The following is an 18,202-nucleotide window of genomic DNA, read 5'->3' as shown; positions in this document are numbered from 1 at the left end:
ATTTATGACCACTTGACTAGCAGATATTGGGTAAAACCTTGAGTTGAGTTACATTTTTTGCTTCATATTTTGTGGACTTGAAGACTTTGGTGTTCTAATGTTGCTATCTAGATCATAAATTCACTAATTCATTTGTAACTTTGCATATTTTTATTGTGTTTCAGAACTTAAATAAACAGTCCTTTGACCTCGCAAAAGTCCTGTTGAAAAGGACAGTCCAGACTATTGAGGCATGCATTGCCAATGTATGTATTTCTGCCTGTATTTTTTTTATATAGTTCTTAATCCATTGTACTAATTTATTGAAACCTTTCACATAAAGGCTTATTTAGCCTGTAAACAGTTTCATCTTTTTATAAGAAATATATAAAAAACTGATATGTCTAAATGTAACGAAATGCAGCATAAGTTTGTAAGCTTTAGACATTATTTTTAAATGGTATAAGATGGGAGGATGTTATTTTATGAAAATTTGTCTACAATTCCTACTCTTTTCTTCTACTGCCTTTGTATTTATCTTTTTATCTCCGGGATATGCTGATCTCTTTCACTTTCTCCTTTCATCTTTATCTATGGCTCTCTATATTCTTCTTCATGTCTCTAGGCCATTCTTCTGAACCTTTTTGGTTTGCCCTCTTAAATTGTTATAAAGTAATAAATTTTTTTTTTTACTTTATTGAATAGAAGTTTTTTCTTTTCCTTTTTGTTCTTTAACTAAAAAAATCAATAAATAATTTTGGAAAAAGAGAAATTATAGTTCTCCTACCTTAATGTAGCAACTTCATTATTGAACATTTGCTCAAACTCCTACCTATTTTTTTCATATACTATATAAAACTTTGAATTGTCTTCATTTATATATCTATTTCCATATTTTGATATTTTTTTATTTATGATAAGAATGACTATAAATGTTCCGTTGAATTCACATATAATTTACCTCATCATTTCTCTCTTGCCTCGCATTTAGATTTTTTCAGTGTTTTCCTTTAGTAACTATCTTTAGTAACTATCTTTGTAGCATTTATCTATCATTTAATTATTTTCTACATATAAAAACCCAAGTGAGAGTCTGTTAATTTAAATGGTATGAATTATTATTTATATTACTAAATAAATACTTAAACGTGGTAAAAAAAAATGTTTTCTCAAGTAGTACAAAAGAGTATACAGTGAAAATTGTCTCTCTTCAAACCCTGAATACCCTAGTCATAATTCTCAGAAATAGGCATCACCAATAGATTTTCATGTATCCTTTCAGAATTTGTTCTGTGCTTATTTGTGTGTGCATGTATACTTTTTAATTTTGTTAAAACTATTTTCCTTACTCTTTTCAAGGTCTGTGTAATAAATATTAATGTTTTCTAACTCTTAATGTGTGTTGCTTTTCAAAAGAAATATATCATTTGATGATACTACCAAAAACATATGCTCAAATTAGTTGCATACAGCTGCCTCTGTAGCATTTTTACATTTAATATTTTTTTTCTAAGTTTATGTGTGTTGGCAAGGATTGGAGGTATCTTTTAATTTGTGCTTTTATATTATATTCTCTTTGTTTCTTTTTCCTAGAATTCTTTTAAATTATCAGCCTTTGTATCATCACATTTTCCTTCTCTTTGTCCTCAGAGTTACAGTGTTTTTGACTTTCTGGGTACCTTAAAAAAAACAACTCATCCTCCACCTTCAATTATTCCTTATTACTAAACTAATAGAATCCTCAAGCTTAAATAAAAATCTAAAAGATTGAGACTTTTAAAAATTTTCTGTGCTATAAGGAAATTTCTCTATAAAATTCTCTATAATACATTACATAAACTATCTAAATTGTTTTGTTTTAATGAAAGTTAAGATTCCTAGAATTGTCATCCTAATTTGAAAGAAAGCTAACAACTCAATTACTTTTTATCTCTTTCATGTAACATTCATAATTTGATGATATTTAAAGGTTTATTTCTTCTGTTTTGGTGGACTGTCCTATCATATATATTAGTAATTTAAACATCTGTTCTTTTTCATCACCTTCACTTGTATATGGAATGCCTAATTATATAGTTTTCTTTTAACATGTTTATTAAAAGCCTATCCAAGTTTTTAAATGAAACGGATATTTTATTTTTGTGTTTATCTCCTGTAGTTTTTCAATCAAGTCCTGGTGCTGGGAAGATCATCAGTAAGTGATTTGTCAGAACATGTATTTGATCTGATTCAGGAACTTTTTGCTATAGATCCTCATTTATTATTATCTGTCATGCCGCAGCTTGAATTCAAACTGAAGGTAGGACTGACTATAATTTCTAAGCCCTTTAACATTTAAGAGAAAAATATATATCATATTGTTTTTCTCTAACTGTAAAAGAATAAAATGTGAGTTCAGTTTATCTTCTTATATTTGGTTAAGATATGCATTTTTTAAACTTTTTATTTTATATTGGAGTATAGTTGATTAGCAGTGTTGATAGTTTGTTGATCAAACTATCAACATATAGTTGATAGTTTCAGGTGTACAGCAAAGTGATTCAGTTATGCACATGGGCTTTCTCTAGTTGCATCGAGCAGGAGCTACTCTTTGTTGTGGTGCTCGGGCTTCTCATTGTGGTGACTTCTCTTGTTGCAGAGCACAGCCTCAGGCTCTAGGGTGTGCAGGCTTCAGTAGTTGTGGTGCGTGGGCTCAGTAGTTGTGGCTCGTGAGGTTCAGAGTAGTTTAGGTACTATCTATATATAATTAGGGTGCCCCCTTTGGAGTCACCAGTGTGTGCTAAGCAGATAGCCTAGGAAGTTTTTATAGCTGTGGCGATTTTCTGTAGTTATATCCCTGAATCATATAGCTACAGCCTTTTATAGTTGAAAGTCCTAGGTTACAGTCCTCTGAGGACAATAAAAATACTTGAGAAAATGCTTCAACATAACAGTTTGTTTGATTTTGCTTTATACTGGGCCACAGCATGCAACTGTATACACTGTCCACTGTGTGGGTCCATAGAGTGCTATTATCTCTTATGTTTTAAGGGATACTCTGGAGTTGTGCTACTTAGCAGCTTTGCTATAGTCAGAAAATTTGCCACATTTTATATTTAAGACTTTTTTCATGTTAGGCAGAGATAGACATTTACATTTATTCACCAATTTAAAACATTATAAAACAGTCATAATTGCTTTATTTTGGTTTTAGAAAATTTTTACAGAGAATTGTTCTGAATCAGTTACTTTGTAATTAGAAGCAGTAACAGAGTGGTTACCTTTTTCAACTAAGGTTGAAGAAAAATAAAAACTAGGTGGCCATTTGAATTTCTTTCAGAAAGTCACTGGTAAATTACTAATGCAGAATTTCTCATTTTACCCATTATTTTAATTAACATTATATATATATATATATATTTGTATTCAAACAATGTATTAGGTAATATCTTAATGAGATAATTTTCACTTTGGTATAGATTACTAATAACAGCTGTACATCAGAGACACCAAATGATTTTTGTACCAGAAAAAAATTACCAGCACTATCATCATATTCCAACCTCACTCAGAGAACATATTTAAAAATCAAAAAAGGCAGGGGGTGGCTTCCCTGGTGGCGCAGTGGTTGAGAGTCTGCCTGCCATTGCAGGGGACACAGGTTCAAGCCCTGGTCTGGGAAGATCCCCCGTGCCGTGGAGCAACAAAGCCCGTGCGCCACAACTACCGAGCCTGTGTTCTAGAGCCCGCGAGCCACAGCTACTGAAGCCCGTGTGCCTAGAGCCCGTGCTCTGCAACAAGAGAAGCCACCACAACGAGAAGCCCGTGCACCGCAGTAGCCTCCCCTCTCCGCAACTAGAGGAAGCCCGTGCGCAACGAAGACCCAGTGCAGCCAAAAATTTAAATTAAAAAAAAAAAAAGGAAAAAAAAGGCAGAGGGTGGGAGCAAGTTTTCATTTAATTTTATTTCAGTAGTTAAGTTACATAGATGTGAAATGTCACATTTGAAATAATCACTAAGCTACTAAAGTAGTCACCTTCAAGTAAAGTAAAATTTCCAGTTTTTCTAGTGTTTGACATTTAAGGGATAGATTGATTTTTCTTTAAAATAATAAATCATGTTGGCTACTCAGTTGGACTTACTTACCAAAAGGCATCACTAATCTGCATTGTAGTCACATTGCTTGAGAAAAACTTTGTGAAAGAAAATCATTTTTGTAGTTATAAGTGTTAAAGCTTGAATTTTCATTTTTATCTTTGTTTAGTAAGTGTGCCTATTTTAACCACAAAACCCCTATCCCTGAGAGTTGAGACATTCTTAAGGAAAAGATGATATCCTGTAGTCATTTTTCTTTTTTCACTTACTGTCTTTTCCCATAAATATTTTTTTTTATTGACTTGCTGCTATTGCTTTAGACACACATTATATTTGAACACTTTAAAAATTAGCAACTACTTTTCATTATTGCCTTTATTTTCCTAGTGAATATGTGACTTTTAAAAAGTTTCATGCACCATATGGTTTCAGAATAACTTAATTTATATTAAGACGTGACATCACTAGTGAAAACTAGAACACTTTTTATAGAGTATATTGATTCAGGATAAGAAAATAGGCCTCTATCAAAAAATAACTTTAAGTTTTGTTTTTTTTTAAGTCAACAACTTTTATTACAACTCACATATTTCATAGAAAAAGGAATGTAGCATCAGGTCCGGTTGTATGAAAAACGATAAAATGCAGGTTTGTCCTGGTTGCTCTCTTGACACCCGGGGCAGGCTCTCCGCGACATCAGCCACAGCAGCTGCACTTGTCCGAGGCCCCTTTGCAGACGCAGCCCTGGGCACACTTGGCACAGCCCACGGGGCAGCAGGAGCAGCAGCTCTTCTTGCAGGAGGTGCATCTGCAGGCTTTGCAGGTGCAGGAGCCAGTGCAGCTGCAGGAGCCACAAGTGGGGCAGGAGCACTTGGGGTCCATCTGGAGGAGAAGTGAGGCCCAAGGTCCAAAGCACGGGATGAAGCCGGTTCACTGGTCCGGTGGGGGGCATATCAAGTTTTGCTTTTTTGTAGTGTTCAGTTCACCTGACCTTTTAGGTACTCTTAAGATTCATGCTCTTCTATTAAAATGAGTTTTCCTGAATCATGACAATATTCAGTATCATGTGCTCCAGTCAGCAGGGGAACCTTGATTAAAACTTGACATATCAAAACCTTAATTGATATGGGTTTATGTTGCAGATCAATTATAGGATTAGGGCAGGAATTATTTGTAGCTCTTCCCTTGACAGAATTTTTTTCTAGGGCTCTTACGGAATGTTAGAATTGAATGATTATCTTCATGTTTCTACAGCATCTGTACAGATTGCAAACAAGCAGTGAAGTAGGCATAAATTAACAGTTGGGAGTGTATGAAATAAGAGCAAAGAACCTGATGATCTAACATGGAATCAAGTCAACTTCTGCACAGTAAATGAGAGAACATGATATTTTAAAGTTCTCATCATTTTAAGCAGAAATAATGAAATTGTAGCTTCTCAGAAATGTTTCATGTTATTTTTTTGTAATCTGATGAATAAACCTCAGGCTTTATTTTCTTTTTTCCCTTAGAGCAATGATGGAGAAGAGCGATTAGCTGTTGTTCGACTTTTAGCTAAATTGTTTGGTTCTAAAGATTCCGATTTGGCAACACAGAATCGTCCTCTGTGGCAGTGTTTTCTTGGACGGTAAGAGAACATAACAATTCTGTGGATTCTAACTTTTATATCTTGGAGGCTAGTGAATGTGGTGCACTTGATTAAAACCACACATATCAAAACTTTGATATGTGTTTGTGTCTTTACTACCTGTGTTGCTGTCTTTATTGGAGAGTAAATTGTAAGACAAATTCTTTTTTTTTTTTTAATTTATTATTTATTTATTTATTTATTTATTTATGGCTGTGTTGGGTCTTCGTTTCTGTGCGAGGGCTTTCTCTAGTTGCGGCGAGCGGGGGCCACTCTTCATCGCGGTGCGCGGGCCTCTCACTGTCGCGGCCTCTCCTGTTGCGGAGCGCAGGCTCCAGACGCGCAGGCTCAGTAGTTGTGGCGCACGGGCCCAGTTGCTCCGCGGCATGTGGGATCCTCCCAGACCAGGGCCCGAACTCGTGTCCCCTGCACTGGCAGGCAGATTCCCAACCACTGCGCCACCAGGGAAGCCCCGACAAATTCTTTATGAAGAAAGCTCTGTCTTATTTACCCACATAACAGGTTTTAATCTTTTTTATGTGTGCTAAAATAATGTCATTAGAATAAATAGTTCGCATCTGAGAATGTTCAGAGTCTTAAATTTTTTAAATAAGTCATGAGACTGAAGACATCATGGTCCAATCCATGCTAGTGTGTACTATCTGGTTTTTTTCTAGAAGTTTTCTAGGTGTTAAACTTCTAGAAAAAAACATAGTACACACTTATTGGTTTTAGTAGTATGCTTTTGGATGTGTCTCCTCAGGCAAGGGAAACAAAAGCAAAAATAAACACATGGGACTACATCAAACTAAAAAGCTTTTGCACAGCGAAGAAAACTATCAACAAAATGAAAAGGCCACCTGCTGAATGGGAGAAGATATTTGCAAATGATATATGTGATAAGGGGTTAATATCTAAAATACACAAAGAACTCATACGTAAGGCAGCCTGATTTAAAAATGGGCAGAGGGGGGCTTCCCTGGTGGCGCAGTGGTTGAGAGTCCGCCTGCCGATGCCGGGGACACGGGTTCGTGCCCCAGTCCGGGAGGATCCCACATGCCGCAGAGCAGCTGGGCCCGTGAACCATGGCCGTTGAGCCTGCGCGTCCGGAGCCTATGCTCCGCAACGGGCGAGGCCACAACAGTGAGAGGCCCGTGTACTGCAAAAAAAAAAAATGGGCAGAGGATCTGAATACACATTTTCCATAGAAGACATACAGATATCAACAGACATATGAAAAGATGCTCAATATCACTAATCATCAGGGAAATGCAAGTCGAAACCACAGTGAGATATCACCTCACACCTGTCAGGAAGACTGTTATCAAAAAGACAACAAATAGGGCTTTCCTGGTGGCGCAGTTGTTGAGAATCCGCCTGCCGATGCAGGGGACACGGGTTCATGCCCCGGTCCGGGAAGATCCCACATGCTGCGGACCCTGCGCATCCGGAGCCTGTGCTCCGCAACGGGAGAGGCCACAACAGTGAGAGGCCCACGTACCGCAAAAAAAAAAAAAAAAAAAAAAAAAGACAACAAATAACAAGTGTTGGCAAGAATGTGGAGAAGAGAACTGTGTACTGTTGGTGGCAATGTAAATTGGTACAGCCACTATGTAAAATAGTCTGGAGGTTCCTCAAACATTTAAAAATAGAACTATTGGGAATTCTCTGGCAGTCAGTGGTTAGGGTTCCATGCTTTCACTGCCAAGGGCCCAGGTTCAATCCCTGGTCGGGGAACTAAAATCCCACAAGCCACATGGTGTGGCCAAAAAAAATAATAATGATGAAAAATAAAAATAGAACTATTATTTATCTGAAGAAAATAAAAACACTAATCAGAAAAGATACATGCACTAGCTCTTATGTTCATTGTGACATTATTTATAATAGCCAAGATATGGAAGCAACCCAAATGCCCAGTCAGTAGATGAATGGATAAAGTAGATGTGGTATATACATAAACAATGGAATTTTACTCATCCATAAAAAAAGAAAGAAATTTTGCCATTTGGGATAACATGGACGGATCTAGAGGGTATTAGGCTAAGTGCAATAAGTCAAACAGAGAAAGACAAATACTGTATGATTTTATTTACATAGTGGAATTTAAAAAACAAAACAAATGACCAAACATAACAAAACAGAAACAGAGTCATAGATAAGGAGAACAAACAGGTGGTTGCCAGAGGGGAAGAGGGTTGGGAGAGGAAAGAAATGGGTAAGGGAGATTAAGGGGTAAAAAATAAGTAAATAAAATCACGTTATTCATAATTAATAAATGTTTTTAATTTGCCCAATAAATTTAAAACGAGAGTTTCTCAGCTTATCCTTACTATATGCAGTTCTGAATCTACATACTGAGTTTCATATTATTAAGTTCTTATAATATATTAGACCTAAAATAGCAGTTACAGGTTGGTCCCAGCCATATGAAACTTTTTTGCTATGAGGCAATATGGCACATGTATTTTATGTACTTATCTTTGAATTTCTGTGTCTGCCTCATATATGATTTGCTTTCTACCTCACATTCCTCTAGTATTTTCCTCCTATTAACTTCTTTCAAATAGATTTTGTGCATTTTGAATATTTATTTTTTGTTTTGTAGCATAATTTTAAGCTCCAATTTTTGGTTCCCCAGTGAAGGTAGTTTGGGTTGGGGGATGTGTTTATACTGTTTTTGTTTTAGCATGGTGAAAAAATCCTGTTGTAAAAAATATCCTTGTGAAATTATGTATCTTTTTTACTTTATATTCTTCCTTCAGAACAAGTTAACTGTCATTTTAATAAACCAACACATCTTATAATCAGTAACTGTTGTTGTTTATAGGTGTTTACGTAGCGTTGATATACCTTATTTGAAAATAGTTATTTTGCCTTACAACTAACATTAGCAATCTTTTTCTATGTAGATTCAATGACATTCACGTTCCTGTGAGATTAGAAAGTGTGAAATTTGCGAGTCACTGTTTAATGAATCACCCAGATTTAGCAAAGGATCTCACAGGTAAGGTAGCTGGTTTATTGAAGTATGAGAGTAATCACACAAATACATTTTAGTTGTGGCCTTTGACTTTAACTTCGGTTTCTGAATAGATTTCACTCTGGCACTCTTTCAGGTCTCTATCAGTCATGGACTACTAGTAAGGGATTTCATGTTTATACAATAAAATTACATTTGAAATCTTCACATTGTAATCCTTTGGAATTTTCTGGAAATCATAGTTTGAGGAAGTAGACTCTTCCTTATGACTCTGGGTTTGGGCACAAATCATTATATCTGTGTGATAAATACAGTAACATATCTAATAATAGGTGGGAAAATGATTTCTTCTGAAGTAGACTAGAATTTCTCATTCTTCACTTGAAGTAGAGCATTTAAACCTACTTACTTGGTTGTAACAAATAAAGTAACTGCTATCAAAATATTGTTTACCGAAAAAGAGGAAATAACTTTGTATCGTAGTTATTTAGGATTTTTTTTAGAGGTCACAGAATGTTATTTTATGTTGCGTAATGTGAAGATATATACGTATCAGCAAACTTGCTATAAGCATTTTTACTATATTTTAAGTCTTTTAATATGTATCGTTAACTTAAATTCTAAACTGTATTAAATTAGGTGCTGATTTGATTTCAGGTGCCGATTTGGCTTTTCCAGAATAGTTGATATAAAATATTTTATTAAGGTGTGACTTTACAGTAATAAATAGTGTGGTATAGTTTATTTTGTTATTATGTAGGGTATTGCCACCTCAAAAATTAAATAATTTAAATTTATGCTACATTTTACAATCATTGTTCCAGTATGGACATAAACTTAAAAGCATTAGGGTTTTTTTGTCATTCTGAACATAATGAATATTATACCTAACATTTAGCTTAATTTTTTCTCCTATTTCAGAATACTTGAAAGTTAGATCACATGATCCAGAAGAAGCTATTCGTCATGATGTCATTGTTACTATAATAACAGCTGCCAAAAGAGACCTTGCCTTAGTAAATGATCAGCTACTTGGCTTTGTAAGAGAAAGAACACTGGACAAACGGGTAAAATCTGAGGAATTTTATTGTTTTATAATTTACTGTGTTTACATTGTTAGCAAAATACAATAGAAATTATTTTCTATTTAAAGTTTTTCTGTGTGAAAGTCAACTAATACAATACCAAATAAAAAGCTAATACTTTGTATGTTTCCTGTGTATCTTTTAATTATCTTTACAAATGAATACATTGGATTCTATAGCTTTTCAGATCTTAGGCATGGGTTTTTTAGCCTACCTTTACAAAAAGAACAGCTAAATTAAAGTTTTATTTTACCTTTTCACTTACATGATGAGTTTCAGAAGAATAGTGATTGATCACCAGTATTTATTTCTTTTATAGTTAGCATCTTCAAAAGTAACTGTCTTAGAATATCACACTTTCTATGAAAGTGGTGTTTCCATATTGCTGTGCTAAGCTAAGGGCCGAAATGATGTTTAGTTACTATTCTTTTTGTGTAATTTCCTCCATGTGGATGCAGTTAAAAACGTGGGTTGATAAAGAAAAGCAGTACTAAGAACAGTAGTAGCAGTTGCTAAGAAAGTGTCAACCATGAGTAAGAGATACACAGGCAAGGCAGGCTGATTAAATGTGTTACTTATTAACATCTTCAACAAAGGTTGCCTTTGCAGTGTGGTATTTTATTTGAAGCATAGCTGAAAATCTGCTACCCTCTTGAAACCAATGTAATTTAGCTATAATTTCAGGGTAGAAAAGCAATATCTTGCTACAGAGATATAGCAAGATGCATTCTTTTTTTAACATCTTTATTGGAGTATAATTGCTTTACATTGTTGTGTTAGTCTCTGCTGTATAACAGAGTGAATCAGCTATATGTATACATATATCCCCATTATCACCTCTGTCTTGCGTCTCCCCACCATCCTCCCTATCTCACCCCTCTAGGTGGAGACAAAGCACTGAGCTGATCTCTCTGTGCTATGCAGCTGCTTCCCACTAGCTCTCTGTTTTACATTTGGTAGTGTATATATGTCCATGCCACTCTCTCACTTCGTCCCAGCTTACCCTTCCCCCTCCCCGTGTCCTCAAGTCCATTCTCTACGTCTGCGTTTTTATTCCTGTCCTGCCCCTAGGTTCTTCAGAACCTTTTTTTTTTTTTAGATTCCATATATATGTGTTAGCTTATGGTATTTGTTTTTCTCTTTCTGACTTACTTCACTGTGTAGGACAGACTCTAGGTCCATCCACCTCACTACAAATAACTCAGTTTTGTTTCTTGTTATGGCTGAGTAATATTCCATTGTATATATGTGCCACATCTTCTTTATCCATTCATCTGTCGATAGACACTTAGGAGCAAGATGCATTCTTTAAGTTCTTTTGAAATAGTCGTAGGAGACAGATACATAAAGTAGACACCATTTAACTTGTTCAACTGTGTCAGTAATTCTAACTCTGAGAGTTTTTTTTCCCCTTGGCTTTAATTTAAATGAAATGACACTCCCTACTGGTTAGTTGTTAACTACCCCCTCTCCCCCACCCCCTACTCCCAAACCGGATTTCAGGTATTGCCGTTTGTGTTACTTCCTCCTTTTGGAAACAGTTCACTCCTACTTCTGTCAGTGTTTGTTTATAGTTTCAGGAAGAGTTGAATAAATGATTCTTGCTAACTGAGACTGTATGATATGGTCTAATAATTCAAATAACACCTACTGTACATTTTAGGAACTGGTTTTTGGTGTAATGAATTAAATGACCTTGAGTATAGCCTTTCTGAATTTTGTTTTCTATAAAATATGGGGACAGGACTTAAATCTTTGATTTCATGGCTTACATTCTTTCGTTTCATGTTAGACATGTCAAAAGACATCTGTTACCTGTTATATGGGAACAGAATTTCATTTCATCTACCAAATAGCATACAAATGAGAAAATTATACTAAAAAATTATAAGAAAGCATTAACTTAAATAAGCCAAAGATGGGACTCCCCTGGTGGCACAGCGGTTGAGAATCTGCCTGCCAATGCAGGGGACACGGGTTCGAGCCCTGGTCTGGGAAGATCCCATATGCCGCGGAGCAACTAAGCATGTGCGCCACAACTATTGAGCCTGCACTCTAGAGCCTGCGAGCCACAGCTACTGAGCCCACGCACCACAACCAAGAGTAGCCCCCGCTTGCCACAACTAGGGAAAGCCCACGTGCAGCAAGGAAGACCCAATGCAGCTACAAAATAAATAAATAAATTTATTTAAAAAAATAAGCCAAAGATACATATACTCTGATTTGTTATTGAGACAAATAACTTGTGGTTATTATTAGATCATACTGTTGTTCTAACTCTAGATTTTTATAGTCTACTTTTCTGTCCACTCTCCTCTCACCACCTTTCTTTCCTCACAAACCATTCCAATCTCTTTAAGTCCCAAAGAATCTTTCACGGACTAGGATGTGACTAGGTAAATAATTTGCCCTTTTAATCTACAGAGTAAGGACGTTCACTTAAGATGATCACTAAGGTGCTTTCCAACTTTGTAATTCTAAGATCTTGATACTAAATTTTGCTCTTCTTATTCTGAGTTAATATCAAAAGGGATGTAACTAGGACAAAACATTCCAGACGATAGGGCTTTTGTTTGCAGAGTGAATTATACACTTTCTCTTTTATTTTTTAATCACTTCTAAAACTTGGCCAAATTTTTTTTTAGACAGAATCTAATGAAATCTTCTGTAAGATTTACTATTGCTTGGCTTTGAGAGAAATAAAAAATTGGTAGATGATTTAGTAGTATTTGCACTGGATGATTTCTAAATAGGAAGGAAGATAATCAAAATTGTTGGTTAAGTGATTTGTCTGCCTTTTTTGAAAATTAATATTGTGCTAATCTATGTACACATAAATCTCATTGTGCAACCTAGTGAAGAAATGGTAATTTTTGCAGATTTGTGTACTAAAGTTTGGTATCTAGCTTATCCAATAAACTTTATACCTTCTAGTGGCGAGTAAGAAAAGAAGCTATGATGGGTCTGGCTCAGCTTTATAAGAAATACTGTCTTCATGGTGAAGCAGGAAAGGAAGCTGCAGAGAAAGTCAGCTGGATAAAGGACAAACTTTTGCATATATATTATCAGAATAGCATCGATGACAAGTGAGTCTAATATGTTGGTAAAATGGTTGAATATAAAAGTGCTTTTAATTTTTAAATATTTCTATTTAATTTTTTCATAATAATTAGTTTCTCTTAAGTTTAGAAACCACTTTCTACATATTTAGACATACCATGTTTAAATAAGACTCCAGCTAAGACTGTGAGTTAGCATAATAATAGTGAAATACGCATGAGATTTGGACTCAGACCAGAGACCAAATGTTCATTCTGCCCTTTATTAGATCTGTGCCCATGCACAGCTGATTTAACTTCTGTGTACTTGATTTTATCTAAAAAGGAGTAATAATAAGCCTTTCTTACAGAATTGTCTTATGCATTAAATAAAATAATGAATGTAATGCCCCCTAGCTCACTGCCTGGCAAAGTAGCACTATTTAATAACTTAGTTATTTTTTCCTTTTTACAACACTGTAAGTACCAATAGAGGTATTACTGTATTTTTTTATTGAGGTATAAGTGACATACACATTACATTAAATTTCAAGTGTATGACATAATGATTCTATATTTGTATATATTGCCTAATGATCACCACAATATCTGTTTAACATTCGTCCCCATACGTGGTTAAAAAATTATTTTCTTGAGATGAGAACTTATATTGTTTTCATTTTCTGAATGTTACTTACAATTCTCTGTTGGATTATAGTAATGATTTCGGTTTTTGCAAAATACTTTGCAATGTTTTATTGAGTTAGACTGACTACTTTGACATGATCGATTATGTATTTCATTGACTAATGAAGAGCCCTTAAATTTTCTTGTTCCAGTGATGTTGAATAATAATTATAAGCTTAGCAAGAAGGATATTTTAATATTGGTGAGGAATTTAGAATGTGGAAAGGAGACAAATGTGCATAAGAAAAGCTGAATTTTCAGGAAGATGAAGGAAGAGCCCCCTGATTTTACTAAATGACAACATGGGAAAGGAGCCAAACTAATCAAAGGAAAATTTTTTTTTGAGAATTAATTATTCTTGAGATCATAGCTTTATGTGTAATGTTAAGTAATTTGCTATAGCTCCAGACTGATGAAGAAGAACAGGTAGAACAGCCTAGCACCCTGTGCTTAGGAATAATATATAACCCTTTTAGAACAAATGTTTCATACTGATAAAATGTAAAGCCACAAATAGCAACCGTAGCTCTAAATTTTAAAATAGCCATACTTGAAAGGGAAAGCATTGATCACATACTGATCTTTTCCATTGTATTTTCACAGATAAGTATCATCATTGGTATGATATCTTTGCATGAGGTGGATAAAATATGAAAAGGCTGTGGCTTCTAACAAATAGAATAACTGTGTTACTTGGGTTTTTTGTTTGTTTGCCTCGTAGACTGTTGGTAGAGAAAATCTTTGCTCAGTATCTTGTCCCCCACAACCTGGAAACAGAAGAGAGAATGAAATGCTTGTATTATTTATATGCTAGTTTGGATCCAAATGCTGTCAAGTAAGTTACCTTTTAAGTGATTGGAGTATTTCTTGAAGATTTTATAAAATTACTTCATCTTATTTAATTAATTGTTGATAGGGTTGTTGCTTCTTCTGGTTGAATCAAGAACCTCAGATAAATATTTATAGAGAAAATTTTTATAAGTTCGGTTAAGTTAAAAGCAAAAATATTCCTATATGCATAGGCATATTTGGCAACTGAGCCAGTAATATGGTTTCAGGGATTCAAAGAAGTCCCCATGTCAAAATTATCTTTTGTTCACCTGTTGACTGGGATCTGAATCATAGTATTGGAGCTTTACCATACTAAGCCTAAGAGCTAAGAACTGGTTCTTTGTCAGGAGAGCATGTCCAGATCACTTCTATGTAGAATAACCATGTGATTGATTGTCCAAACTGAGATATTTTTGAGATTGAAAGGAGGCACTAGTAATAATTTTGTTCAGACAACTGGAATAAACTTTAACTATCCCAGGCCACCTAGGATGTGTGGACATTCCACTTTAATAAAGCTTTTAAAAAACTCGGGCTTCCCTGGTGGCGCAGTGGTTGAGAGTCCGCCTGCCGATGCAGGGGACACGGGTTCGTGCCCCGATCCCGGAAGATCCCACATGCCGCGGAGCGGCTGGGCCCGCGAGCCATGGCCGCGGAGCCTGTGTGTCCGGAGCCTGTGCTCCGCAACGGGAGAGGCCACAGCAGTGAGAGGCCCGCGTACAGAAAAAAAAAAAAAAAAAAAAAAAAAAACTAAATAACTCCTGTCATTGAGAATTCTGATTTTTCTGAATAAGAACCTCAGCTGTTACATTTACATATATATATATATTGCCTTTAATTTCTTATAATTTCAAATTTACAGAAAAGTTGTGAGAATAAAACAAAGCTTTGTGATATCCCCTTTAGCCAGATTCATAATTTTTTTTTTTAATTTATTTATGGCTGTGTTGGGTCTTCATTTCTGTGCGAGGGCTTTCTCTAGTTGTGGCAAGTGGGGGCCACTCTTCATCGCGGTGCGTGGGCCTCTCACTATCGCGGCCTCTCTTGTTGCGGAGCGCAGGCTCAGTAGTTGTGGCTCACGGGCCTAGTTGCTCAGCAGCATGTGGGATCTTCCCAGACCAGGGCTCGAACCCGTGTCCCCTGCATTGGCAGGCAGATTCTCAACCACTGCGCCACCAGGGAAGCCCCAGATTCATAATTTTTGACCATTTGCTTTTTATCATTTGCCATTTGCACATACTTTATATATGTATTTTCTTCTGATGCATTGATAGTAATTTGCAGACATTGGATCCCTTTACCTCTGATACTTCAGTGTGTATTCCCTAAGAACAAGGATACTCTTTTATATAACTAGAGTGCCTTTATGAAAATCAGGAGATTTAACATTGATAAAATATTGTCTAATCCAGTGTGCATTCAGATTTCTTCAATCGTCAAATAATGTCCTTTATGGATGTTTTTTTCCCTTTCTAGGATTACACATTGCATGTTTAATTGTCATGTCTCTAGTCTTTTTTAATTTGGAACCATTCCTCAGTCTGTCTTTGTCTTTTATGACTTTGACATTTTCCAGAAGAGTATTGCCTAGGCCAGTTATTTTGTAGAATGTTCTCTCAGTTTGGATTCATCCAGTGTTTCCTCATCATTGGATCAAGATTATGCATTTTCAGCAGAAAGTCCACAGAGTGACGTATCCTTGGTGCATCCTATTAGGAGACATTAGCCATCATTTTAAAAAAGGATTTGAAAGTGGTTCATAATGTTCACTGTAGGTAGTAAACCCCTGGCCTAAGGTCTTGATCTCTGTTTATATTTCAAAATATTTGACAAAGAGTACTCAGAGATAGACTAATTTCCCAGAGGTCTTGTGGGCACCTGAAATTACAGAGTGGGTTTGTGAGAGAAGAAAATCTGCTTTCGTGGAGAGAAAAGAGTCTAGAATAAAGAAACTCAATTTAATTTAGCATTTTGAATCCACATCATTTCTCAGAAATTCATTTTTTGAAATGCACTTCATGCATACCCCCTTAGCCTGGCATAAAAAGGCCTTCATGATCTGATCCTTTTCTACTGTATGTTCCGGCTTCCTTATGCTCCCCCAATCACATTCTGTGCTCCAAGCCTATAAATTTTTTTTTTAACTTTCCTATATGTGCCATGGACTTTGATGACATTTTATCTCTCTTTGTAGCAGAACATTCTGGCTTCCTCTGCTTAGAATGACTCAGTTCCTTCAGTTTACCTGGCACGATCCTGTTCATCCTTAGAAACTTCTCAAATATTTTCTCTCATAAGAAGCTTTATATTAAGTAATGTAAACTAAATTCTGTTAATCCTAATAAGTAAATTTTCTGGTGCTTAAAATTTTAGGTAGATGTAGAAGAATGGTGTAAGAAAAGTAGTAAGGTTGAGTAGTGACCAGTATTGTTATATTATGTATTTTTTTTCATATTTATAACTTTATTTACAGGGCTCTCAATGAAATGTGGAAGTGTCAGAACATGCTTAGAAGTCATGTACGAGAACTACTGGATTTGCACAAGCAGCCTACGGTAGGTTCATGATGTTTTATTTAAATTCAGTTTTAGTCATTGTTAATTTTTCTGTAGTCGTATATAATGAAGCAAGCAAAAAGTATTTCATGTGTTTTATTTTCCACATGTCAGTTAACAATTTCTGTGGTTATCCAAGCTAAATTTGCATTTCACATGAATATAACAAAATTTTATTTTCCAGCATGAGCAAAGAAATGGTGTTTTCCAGCTTATCAAGTATTTAGACAATAAGAAGTTATAGTTTATCAATTATCAAATCATTAGAATTAAACCTTAATATAAAATTATATTAGAAGTCATAAATGTTTTTTGCTCTGTGATTTGGTCCTTTATTGTAGAGTCAGTATCAAATCAGGTATCAATCCTTTGAATATGCCTAAGTCAAATTAACAAAGAAATTCTGCCCAACATTTTCTGGAAGGTAGAGAAAAGAAATTTGAATAATCTCTTAATATACTTCTAAACATATTTGCTAGAATAGGTGTTCTTAGCCAGGGAACCATACACAGAGACCCCTCAGTGGCCCAAGCAAGGGTTGTCGAACTTTTTTTTGTAAGTGACCAGATAGAAAAATTTAGGCTTTGCCAGCCATACGGTCTCCATGACTGCTTAACTCTGCCTTCGTGGTGCAGAAACAGTCAGAGATAGTGTATAAATGAATGGGTATGACCGTGATCCAACAAAACTTTAACAAAAGCAGGTGGTTCATGGGACCATGCAGACTCAATAATAAAATAACACTCTTGTTGTAATGGAGGAAAGGGCAGTAGGAGGGGAGGTGATATATTAAGTAATGGGCCACAAAATCACTAATAGAACTCTATTCAGAAAGAAAATTTTTCTGCTCTCCACATCTTTAGTCAATTTTCTTTGGTGTATGGTTTCACAGTAATTTTGATATGATAATTGTTTTCATTATCTTCTGTTCAGTCTCCTGGCAAGGTAATTTTCCTATGAAAGTTATATACTCTTTTAAAATTTTTTAAATAACTTCCTGCTGGCATCTCCTTTCATTCTATCTGTGCTAACTTAATAGTTGTTGCTACTTCATAGTTCTTTGTTATCAACATAGGGTGTAGATATGGTAAGCCATTTTCTAGTGGGTATATTGTGATGGATTTTTTTTTAACTTAAAAAAGTGTACAATACTGAGTATAGTTTTCTTGCCGAAATTTGGTAGCACATGTGACAGCTTTTGTTTTTGTTTTAAATTTCAGTCTGAGGCTAACTGTTCTGCCATGTTTGGAAAACTGATGACCATAGCAAGTGAGTATGTTTATTCACTCTGTAGATATATAGTAGACATCAAATAATTTACCCAGGGGGACTATCAATTTAAT

The 18,202-nt window shown here is 35.3% G+C and overlaps 2 protein-coding genes across 5 annotated transcripts in view; one reads left to right on the top strand and one right to left on the bottom strand.

Moving 5' to 3' along the window:
• Nucleotides 1–18,202, top strand: part of PDS5A (PDS5 cohesin associated factor A) — a 130,902-nt gene that overhangs the window by 58,496 nt on the left and 54,204 nt on the right. For all 4 annotated transcript variants that reach the window (XM_082632754.1, XM_082632753.1, XM_082632756.1 and 1 more), the window contains exons 7-15: nt 165–245; nt 2,138–2,278; nt 5,565–5,680; nt 8,593–8,687; nt 9,585–9,730; nt 12,683–12,834; nt 14,195–14,308; nt 16,778–16,859; nt 18,080–18,128. In XM_082632754.1, the coding sequence (XP_082488880.1) occupies nt 165–245; nt 2,138–2,278; nt 5,565–5,680; nt 8,593–8,687; nt 9,585–9,730; nt 12,683–12,834; nt 14,195–14,308; nt 16,778–16,859; nt 18,080–18,128 (976 nt within the window). The remainder of the gene's footprint in view (nt 1–164; nt 246–2,137; nt 2,279–5,564; nt 5,681–8,592; nt 8,688–9,584; nt 9,731–12,682; nt 12,835–14,194; nt 14,309–16,777; nt 16,860–18,079; nt 18,129–18,202) is intronic.
• Nucleotides 4,588–5,127, bottom strand: LOC309815305 (metallothionein-1E-like). Its single transcript, XM_082642011.1, has one exon. The coding sequence runs from the start codon at nt 4,933–4,935 to the stop codon at nt 4,750–4,752; it is 186 nt and encodes a 61-aa protein (XP_082498137.1). The 5' UTR covers nt 4,936–5,127; the 3' UTR covers nt 4,588–4,749.

The sequence above is a fragment of the Mesoplodon mirus genome (genome assembly GCF_964341445.2).
Source record: "Mesoplodon mirus genome assembly, chromosome: 2".
Classification (NCBI taxonomy): domain Eukaryota; kingdom Metazoa; phylum Chordata; class Mammalia; order Artiodactyla; family Ziphiidae; genus Mesoplodon; species Mesoplodon mirus.
The sequence above is the reverse complement of the archived record's forward strand: the minus strand, read 5'-3'. Positions and strand labels throughout refer to the sequence as shown.

Coding starts and splice junctions, on each gene's coding strand:
- LOC309815305 (XM_082642011.1), bottom strand. CDS start 4,935: ATGGACCCCAAGTGCTCCTGCCCCACTTGTGGCTCCTGCAGCTGCACT.